Source organism: Eurytemora carolleeae, unplaced genomic scaffold (genome assembly GCF_000591075.1).
Source record: "Eurytemora carolleeae unplaced genomic scaffold, Eaff_2.0 scaffold88, whole genome shotgun sequence".
NCBI lineage: Eukaryota > Metazoa > Arthropoda > Copepoda > Calanoida > Temoridae > Eurytemora > Eurytemora carolleeae.
Genome location: NW_019396040.1, coordinates 25,532 through 36,435, shown reverse-complemented (window position 1 = coordinate 36,435; position 10,904 = coordinate 25,532). Strand labels below are relative to the sequence as shown.

General features: G+C 32.8%; 1 protein-coding gene across 1 annotated transcript; it reads left to right on the top strand.

Moving 5' to 3' along the window:
- Nucleotides 1–245: 245 nt before the first annotated feature.
- Nucleotides 246–10,535, top strand: LOC111700528 (palmitoyltransferase ZDHHC16). Its single transcript, XM_023471466.1, has 11 exons — nt 246–382; nt 459–533; nt 1,642–1,717; nt 2,298–2,349; nt 3,186–3,240; nt 4,343–4,445; nt 5,024–5,150; nt 8,592–8,669; nt 8,928–9,000; nt 9,732–9,834; nt 10,330–10,535. The coding sequence occupies exons 1-11, from the start codon at nt 275–277 to the stop codon at nt 10,467–10,469; spliced, it is 990 nt and encodes a 329-aa protein (XP_023327234.1). The 5' UTR covers nt 246–274; the 3' UTR covers nt 10,470–10,535.
- Nucleotides 10,536–10,904: the final 369 nt, after the last annotated feature.

Below are 10,904 nucleotides of genomic sequence, written 5' to 3'. Positions count from 1 at the left end.
GAAGGAGTAAGGAGGAGGCAGCAAGGGAGGAAGCTAGACAAACCGGTTTATGTACACAATGCCACTCACTCGGGGCGGGAGGTAATTTCGGGGAGAAGAAAATAAATATTTAACTTTTTATTAATATTTTCAAAAAAATTAGCTTTTAAAAAACGAAAAAAATTGTTTTAATTAATTTCTTCAAAATCACCCCGAAAAGTCTGCGCTTTAAAACTTTTTAAAAATTGACGTTTAAAAAACCGGCGAAATAATAATATTTATCAGCTGACGAAAAATGTTAGGATACATGAAAATTAAGATGAAGGAGATAAAAATACATTTTTTATCATTATTCTACAATTCTCACATATCGAAAGATTACATTTTTGATACATTAATTCAGGTAAGTTTAAACTTTTTGAATTAATTGCTAAAACTTTTAAATAAATCGAAAATAATTTTTTTTGTAAATAATTCAGCCAGCTTTTATGTTCGTTGATGCCTTCGCTTCCTTGCTCGGACCTTTCTTTGTTCTTCTAGTCACATTTCTCACTGTAAGTATGGATTAAAATGATTTTATGAATATTTAACAATTTTTCAGGAACTCAGCTTTGACTGGAATTACTAGTTTTTCGGGTCCGTCCCAGTATACGATTTTTGGACCCCCCGGCCCCCCCCCCCCCCCTCATATCAATTTTGTACATGACGACTATTTGTTAACAATATTTTAATATTTATTTTTTATTATTCTAGGGTTAGGTTAGGTTAGGTTAAGATGGTTTCTGGGCCAAGCGCAGCAGGTAGAACAGGCTAGGGGGACGAGCGCTGCGGCTAGGGGGCCGGGCGCTGCGNGTATCTATCTGTAAGAAGTGTATTGCTCCAAAGCCTCCAAGAACCCATCACTGTAGTGTGTGCAACAAATGCATTCTTAAGATGGATCATCATTGTCCCCCCCCATCCTATCAATTATTTACATGGATCTCGTATGTAATACATGGACGTAATTGGCAATGTGGCCGTGGCGCAACATATGTTACCCATGTTCAAAGTTGGACACGTGGCCGCGGTGCTCGGTTCCCTAGCCTGTCCGAAGCACTCAGGCCCCTAGCCTGGCCCAGTCGCAGGTTAAATGTTTTTAACTTCCCTCTGAAACTATACAAAATAATATTATTAATGTTAAGTTGAAAATCATTGTTTATGTACAAAATTTATAGGAGGGGTGGAGAGGGGGTTCAAAAAGCGTTCTCTATTGGACAGACCCTGAAATTTCTATTCTAAACTATTTCCCTGGCTAAACCAAGTTCCCAATTTAAAATTTAAGACAAACCAGTTCATGTGTTCTAATATCGGATATACAAAAAATATTATATTTAATATTTATAGGTAAATAGATAAATATATCTTGATTGGTAAACCAATTTTATCTTCCTCAGATTTCATAGGCTGTGTCAGTGTTTTGAATAGCTTAAAAAATAATGCTTAAAAATTACCAAATTCCGAGTATAAAATTCAAAATCCGGGGGGGGGGGGCAAAAAAAAAAAATTCCTCCCACCCTTCCCTGGAAAATATCGTAAGCTGCCCCTGCTATTATTCAATAAGAGTTCAGCTGAAAATATTTCAACATTTTGCTGCTTTTTGCCTAACTCGTTTTTATTTTTTAGGTCTCTGTAATATTTATAGCTTTTTGGATAGGGTTACCCTACTACATAGAACACAAACATTTTCTTCAGACTGCATGTAAGTTCTTTTGGGGAAATAAAGATACAATAATAACCCTCCAAATCAAACTTATGCAAAATGTGTTTTGGAGAATGGAATCTTGAAGACACTTTTTTTAATAATTTTGTTTTGGTAGGGAACATTAAACTTTAAATTACTCTCTACTTCTACTACCGTTTTTTAAATTTTGATTCATGATTTATTGTAACTTAAAATAATTATTGTAATTTCAAGGGGCCTTTCATCTTTTTATCTGTAAAGTTTATTGTCCGTCGCCAGATCTTTATTAACCCCCTTGCTATACTTTTTTAAAAATTTGAAAGTTTTTTATTTTCAATGAACCCCCTTTCTTAAAGCGAGAAAACCAACTACATATGTCTTCAACATTTTTATTAGATTACGGTTGAAGGGTACTGTTTGAAATTAGATTATTGTTGAAGGGTACTGTTTGAAATTAGATTACGGTTGAAGGGTACTGTTTGAAATTAGATTACGGTTGAAGGGTACTGTTTGAAATTAGATTACGGTTGAAGGGTACTGTTTGAAATGTAGAGTAACTTAAAATTACAACGACAAAGCAAGTACATTGTTTTTATAGGTTTGCTTGTTTTTGGGCACTATCTGATGATGAATATAATATTCAATTATTGGTAAGTAAGTAAAATTTCTCACCAGACTACAATGGTAACTTGCTTCTCCTACTACCCATACCTTTGAGGCTCATATTTTATTACTCTTAATTGGTTTAATTGGTGTATTTATGTTATTGTATCACTGGTGCAATAATTAAAACATCTCGATCTCCTGTCTATGTTGGCCATTCATCTAGTTTATTCTTGAAACTGTTCAGGTTCTTAGCATTTTTCACATCCACATACTAACACATCTCCTTCAATTATTTTAAGAAAGATACAGCTATTTTGTTAAAATTATCTTTAACACTTATTCATATAATAAAGCTCTTCGCTCATATATAAATATTTTTAAAATTTCTCGTGCAATGCCTGACACATAAGCTATCTCATTATATTTGCATGTTTTTAAATTTGTAAAGGGGGGGGGGGCTCACTTTCATTTGTAGCCTTCTGCCTTTTCTCCCTGATTAGACTCTTTCCCTAACATATTGAGGAATGAAAACGATTAACAAAAAGGGAGGGAGTATTTTAATAAAATATATGCCCACTAGGCTATCAGGGCGCTTCGTGTCCATCTTCTATTTCAAATGTAATTGATGCTCAATCAGTATTTTCTCTTCGACAAAACAATGAAAAAAAACTCAGATTTACAATTTTTTTTTTCGTTGATTTCCCAAAAATTTGGGAGACACATTTTTAAACTCTGTTCAGTGATCATCCATAAAAAATTTGGCCCGATCATTTCAGCCGTTTTGTCTTTTATTGGTTACAAACAAACACACAAACACCCAAACAAACAAAAAACAAACAGGCACGCAAAGTATACATATATAGATTGATGTTTTTTTCAGGCTGGCTCTTACTACCCAACCTGGAGTACCTCCAACAGATAAAATATTAACAGAGGTGATCAATTTTCTTTCGATAATTCCTGCAATTTCATTTACTTATTTATTTAATTAATAAGTTGTTTATTTTTAGTAAAAATTTAAAAAATGGGAAGCTTTTTGTAAGCTATTTATGTGGTAAACTTATGGTTATATCCTTGAAAATAATTTAAATTTTGCAAAATAAAACAGCCATATTGGTGCTATTATGAGCAAAAAAATATTTTTTTTAATAGGTTTAATATATTAATATTTACGATTTATCAATCTGTATGTATCTATTAGTAAGAAGGTTTAATATATTAATATCTAGGTTTATTTATCTTTATCTGTAAGAAGGTTTATTTTATTAATATTTAGGTTGTATCTTTCTGTAAAAAAGTTTAATATATTTTATCTAGGTTGCATCTATCTGTAAGAAGATTTAATATATTAATATATAGGTTGTATCTATCTGTATCTGTAAGAAGGATTAATATATTAATATCTAGGTTGCATCTATCTGTAAAAAGGTTTAATATATTAATATCTAGGTTGCATCTATCTGTAAGAAGGATTAATATATTAATATCTAGGTTGTATCTATCTGTAAGCAGTTTTAATATATTAATATCTAGGTTGTATCTATTAGTAAGAAGGTTTAATATATTAACATCTAGGTTGTATCTATCTGTAAGAAGGATTAATATATTAATATCTAGGTTGTATCTATCTGTAAGCAGGTTTAATATATTAATATCTAGGTTGTATCTATCTGTAAGCAGGTTTAATATATTAACATCTAGGTTGTATCTATCTGTAAGCAGGTTTCATATAATTATATCCAGGTTGTATCTATATGTAAGAAGGTTTAATATATTAATATCTAGGGTGTATCTATCTGTAAGAAGGTTTAATATATTAATATCTAGGTTGTATATATCTGTAAGCAGGTTTAGTATATTTATATCCAGGTTGTATCTATCTGTAAGAAGTTTTAATATTTTAATATCTAGGTTGTATCTATCTGTAAGCAGGTTTAATATATTAACATCTAGGTTGTATCTATCTGTAAAAAGGTTTAATATATTAATATCTAGGTTGTATCTATCTGTAAGAAGATTTAATATAGTAATATCTAGGTTGTATCTATCTGTAAGAAGTGTATTGCTCCAAAGCCTCCAAGAACCCATCACTGTAGTGTGTGCAACAAATNTGTCTTTCACCCCAACCTTTTTTTTCTTTCACCCCAACCTTTTTTTGTCTTTCACCCACACCCTTTCTTGTCTTTCACCCACACCCTTTCTTGTCTTTCACCTCAACTCTTTCTTTTCTTTCACCCCCCTTTCTTTTCTTTCCATGATTAGAACCCGATTTTCCCTTATTATATGTGCTTGGTACAAGTTCACCCATGGAATGCTTGTTTACTTTGTCCAGGATTTTATAATTTTCAAGTATCTGTTTTCTTAAAACTCCCTGCTATTCCCGCTTTAACGGTGCTTCCCATGCCTGCCGGCGGTCTGGGGGGTTCATAACGGGACCTCTTTTTCAGATTTCTTTTCTAATAGTTCTAACAACTACAAATCTAAAATCTGAAGTGATATTGCATCATTAATCTAAAATCTGTAGTGATATTGCATCATTAATCTAAAATCTGTAGTGATATTGCATCATTAATCTAAAATCTGAAGTGATATTGCATCATTAATCTAAAATCTGTAGTGATATTGCATCATTAATTGTAAATCTTGATATCTGCAAACACGGTTGTTAAAGTTATTGTTAACGTAGATATTTTAATAATTAATAATCTTCTCTTTTTAGGTTAAATAATTGTGTTGGACACTTCAACCACCGTTACTTCTTCTTGTACATGGTGTACATGGTGGTAGGATGTGCTTTTATTATGCTCTTTGGAGCAGAGATACTTGCAGACCAGTTCTTTTACAGGTTAGTACACTCACTGTACCCAGTACACTCACTTTTATAATCTTAATACACTTGTTTTGCCTAAATATATTTTTTGGTTTAAAAACATTTTAATCTATTATTCAAAAACGAAAAATTTTTTACAGGGCATAAGATTTCTATCATTCTGGGCCCAAGGGACATCTTTAACTCTATCCCTGTTGGGGTACTTGAAAACCAGGATACGCTGGGGTGGTGATCAATTTGACCCCCCCCCCCCCCTCTAAATCCTATTTTTGATGTCCAAATATGACAAATGATACATCACTGGAAAGCTCTTATGCTCTACTTCTAGAATATGCTTAAAAAACTGCAAATTTTCAAAAATTGGATTTGATTTGCAAAATTCAGTTGCATATTAAAAATGTTTTCAAAAAAATGTTCAAAAAATGAAAAATATACATTTTTGATAAGCCCTTGGGCATGCCATTTCAAATATGCAAAAAATTGCAACATATTAAATAACCTGATGGGTAATTAATAAAATCTAAAAATGTGCAAATTCCTTTTGACGGGTTGTGGGCAAATTTCATAGCACAACTTGTGCAATCCGTTTCCTTATGTCATTTCCTATGGCTTTCCAAAAAAAACTAAATATTATCAAAATCTGACTGAAAGTTGAATCACAATGATTCGTTAAATATGAGATTTAAAAAGTCGTCTTTACTTAGTCTTAAGGTATTATACAGTTTCTATGTTTAATTGTCTTCTAATAAAAATGAGTTAAACCCTTTATTTGATATCTTCACGAACATGCACACAATATATACACAAAATCCATCTTACACACCCTCATCACACATCAATAATTTAAAAAAGGTAGATTTGAGAAGGTTAAGACTTAGTCAAGATTAGATTAAGAATTAGATTCCAATCCTTATCCTCTCCTTATATCTTTTACCCTTTACACCCTCACCCTATCCTAATTTCTCCTTAGTTTATCCTCTCTTAATTCTTTATCCCTTGTTAATTCATCCTATCAAATATTTCCCATATTTTTCTCCTTCTATCCTAATTCTTCTCTCTTTGAATTTCTCCCATTCTTCCTTATTCCATTCTTCTTTAAAACTAGCATTTTTTATGGTTCAAAGCAAATATTAACAATAATTCAAATGATTTAACTTTATTGAGATTTATTTATTTTTTACTCTTCATGTTGCACAGGTGGATCCTTACATTAAAAATATGATTCAAATTAAAAGTGATATTTAGTGTTGTTAGAGTATTCATAAAACTGTCCGTCTACTCTACGCAGAGACGGAGAGATGCGCTCAGTCCGAGCATAGAATGAAACCAGCAAAAAAGTCAGAGAAAAGAAGGCAGTCTATAGTAACCCGCACACAGATGAAATAGTTGGCTATTACCTCGATCCCTAAGCCAAGCGTGCCCCAAATCTCCATTCTAGATTTTCAATAGATTATGATCAAAATAAAGATTTTAAATCTTCTTCACTCATATTAAATAGAGTTGCAAGATAGATCCAAAATTAATATTTCAAACAAATACAAGTGCCCGGGAATTTTAGATAGGCCTCCTCAACCCACTTAAAACTATAGACTCAAAAAGATATTATCGGGTTGGCTACACTAAATTTCCCCGGCACAAAGTAGGTCAAAACAAAGATTTAGGAAAAAGTAGTCATTCAAGCAGTGTGCCTGAGGACTCAGGCAGTTATTATAAAAGACCTAAAGGGAGGGCTATGGGTATTTAAGAAAAGTCAGAAAATTTGAACAGCCTCAGACCATCACTGTTTAAGTTATGTTTAAGCGAATAGGTTTAACCGGTCAACTAGGATTTGAACAGCCTCAGACCAGCACTGTTTAAGTTATGTTTAAGCGAATAGGTTTAACCGATCAACTAGGATTTGAACAGCCTCAGACCAGCACTGTTCGAGTTATGTTTAAGCGAATAGGTTTAACTGATCAACTAGGATTTGAACAGCCTCAGACCAGCACTGTTTAAGTTATGTTTAAGGGAATAGGTTTAACCGATCAACTAGGATTTGAACAGCCTCAGACCAGCACTGTTCGAGTTATGTTTAAGGGAATAGGTTTAACCGATCAACTAGGATTTGAACAGCCTCAGACCAGCACTGTTTAAGTTATGTTTAAGGGAATAGGTTTAACCGATCAACTAGGATTTGTTGGGATGATATGAGTATTTTTATGAAGGTGAAGATTAAAAAATGCTTATTGTTAAACAACTTGTACAAAGAAAGATGAAATTAAACTTTATTCTGTACTTGATATTGCTTGTTTTTGTTTAAAAAATTAAAGACCAATAAACCGGGTTTCCTGAAATTTAGTCAGAAACTCGCCGATATTGTTTGTTTAAAGTTGTAGTTCAATGAACCAGGCTTCTTGAAATTCAGCTGAAAGCGGATTAATATTGTTTGTTTAGGGTGGAAGACTTATGAACCGGGCTTCTTTAAATTCAGCCAGAAACTGGTTGATATTGTTTGTTTAAGGTGGGAGACTTATGAACCAGGCTTCTTGAAATTCAGCCGGAAACTAATCGGTACTGTTTGTTTAAGGTGGGAGACTTATGAACCAGGCTTATTGAAATTCAGCTAGTAATTGGTTGATTTTGTTTGTTTTGTAAAATCTAGTCTTAGACTTAAGAACAGGGCGATTTTAAGAACCCTTTTTAATTGAGATTTAGGACAGAAAATTAGACACAGAATTCATAGAATATAAATATTTACTCAGATCTGGTTCAATCTAAACAAATTACAAAATAGATAAATTTAGTTGATATAAATAACAAATAGATTTAACGTTATAGGATTAAGAAAACAAAATTACACACTTAAAACTGCATTATCTCAATGTTCTAAAGCCGAGCCTCTCTCCAATTGAACTGAGAATAATCCGGTGGACTTCACTCCTTCTTATAGGACCATATCCGGTGGACTTCGATCCTCTCCTAAGACCATATCCGGTGGACTTCGCTCCTTCTTATAGGACCATATCCGGTGGACTTCGATCCTCTCCTGGGACCATATCCTGGACTCATCTTCTTTGTTCCATGGTTACTTGGAGACTGATGATTTGCTGAGAGTACAGTTGTATTGTGTACATTTGGAGGTGTGACAGGCACCAACTGTACAGTGTACAAATTCCGTTTCCTCTTGGGGGGGGGGGTGTCAAGTTCTGTAGATCTAATCATTTATCTTAGATGGTGACAGAGGAGACTCTTAGATGATCCACATAGGTTTTACATGTTTAAGGAAGGAGACTTATGAACCGGGCTTCTTGAAATTTAGCAGGAAGACTAGCCGAACTTCTTGAAATTCAGCCGTAAACTCATTTATATTGTTTTTTTACTCTAATAAAATTGATAAGAAGAAGTTTTGTTAAGGTGGGAGACCAACGAATCGGGCTTCCTAAAATTTATTAGAAAATTCATTGGTATTTTTTTAAGGTGGGAAACTGATGAACCGGGCTTCCTGAAATTCAGCCGAAAAACTCTTGTTCTCTATGAATCCTTCTTTACTACGAGGGAATCTTTAGTTTATTTTATTTCTTGTAAACAGGTTAAAGTGAATTCAAATAAACTGTGAATTTTCTAATCGACAGGCTAGATGTTTTAGGAAAAGTAGAAAAAAAATTGTGCTTTATATCAATACAAGTTGATTGTCAAGGTACTGGGAAAAATATTTGCTTTATACCAATATCAAATTCCTAAAAATTTCCCATCGTCTTCCTATTCTCAGTTGTAAAGGTCTCACTGTAAAAAATAAAAAATTCTGGGATTCAGTTGTTTTTTCTGTCTGGGAGCTCTTTGTTTATGGCACGCCAGACTTATTCATAATGGACAGACGTCAATAGAGGTAAATGACTTGTTAAAGGGACTGTTAATGAATTTCCTTAGAGATTATGATTTAAGAAGACTTGTTTACCAGGAAATTAGTCAAAAGTTTACTTTTTATTATTTATTAATTATTTATTATTCTTGTTGTTTAAAACATTACTTTTGCTTTCATCCTTAATTCAAGAACATGTTCTTCGAAAGTCTTGGCCCCTAGCCGCAGTGCATACCCAGAATTTTATCATAATTTTTCATAATTTTTTTTAATTTAAACATAACTATTAAAATTAGAATGCGAGTTGTCTTTCTTAAGTAATGTTGAAGACTGTTTGAACTCTAATGATATCCCCTGAACACTAAACAGTCATAAAAATTACAGCATTGCCGTCTTTATTTTTAATCAATAAATTAAACAAAGGCGACTTTTATTCTGAACTAATGGGACTGTAAATATTATTTACCCTCCATCGAGGAGAGTGGAACTTCTGATTCACAATGGTTCCCATTAAAGCTTTGAATGATCAAGAATGAATGATAAATCCATGTGTTTTTGTTTCAATCGCGGATTTTCTGCAAAATTGTATCAATCAGAATTTGACATGTATCAAGTGCGAAAAGATACGTTATCTTCCACACTATTGATCGGATTATATTTTCAAGGCTACCAAAATGTGAACGTGCATATTCCTCTTTAAATAGGGGGTTATTCAAAATTACAATGTCAGTCCCTTTAAATATTTGCCCGTATTATAGGCACATATTAACACTGCTGAGACACGACGGTTGGCTGAGCTCGGCAGAGTTTATAAAAATCCATACAACTTCGGGCACACACATAATTGGTATTTATTCTTAGGTAAGGATATTATCTTAATATCGTCATGATTTATCATTCTTTCACGCAGTCATCCTCAAATTAAAAAGTGTCCACATTGGATATCGAGATGAAACGTTTAAAAAAATGAATACTCAATACATTATTCATCTGGAGTTATTTTTTAGATATTTCTAGTTACCTTATTAAGCCGTTAATACATGATTCATCTGGAGTTCTTTGTTTAGATATTTCTAGTTTCCTTATTAAGCCGTTCGTTAGTACATGATTAATTCATAAAATCACTTATTAAAGGATTAATTCGAGACAAGAGCTTTATAGAAATTAAATTGAGTACTTAGTACTCCATATCCTTGTTTTGAATTTTATTAAAATTTTGGTACAGAAATGTTTTTTTTGTATAGAAATTTCACCTTATTTCGGGGAATCATCAAAAATATATAATTTTGTTAATTTAAATTAAAAATATTTATATTATAAAACCCTGAAAATTTAACTTAAACCCCTGAATTCTAGGTTTAGTGAATGGACGAGGATGGTTAACTGTTCTTTTCCCTTCGGTCTACACTCCTCCTAGAGATGGGCTCAGTTGGGACTCGGTCCATTCCTGTAGTATAGACTGGACTTATGGTCCATTTAAGAAGTCCTCAGACTGAAGGGACTCGGTCAACATCGCTAGTTATGTTATATTCCAAAAAATTATTAAACGTTTTTCATTGATCTCCATTTGTCAAGCATTTAATTTATCCTTGTATAAACCTTCCAAACCAACCTTAAAGGAACTGCCATGTTGACGTAATTACCAGGGAATAAGAATAAAGGGAAGGTAAATGGCGCTGGTCTGGCATTTGAAAGCCATTCGCAATACTTTGAAGACGAGTTCGTTATTACACACGCACACTCTTTTGGTACAGACACATAACATGACTACAGTCAAGGAAATTGCAGAACAATGTCATCAATTATAAGTAAGCTTGAATAACGAATAGTTAATTGTTAACTTTAATCCAATTATATTCTATGCATGAAAATTTGGCTTATAGTGTTGACTTAAATATATAACTAATATATTACATGTATATTAAACTTAT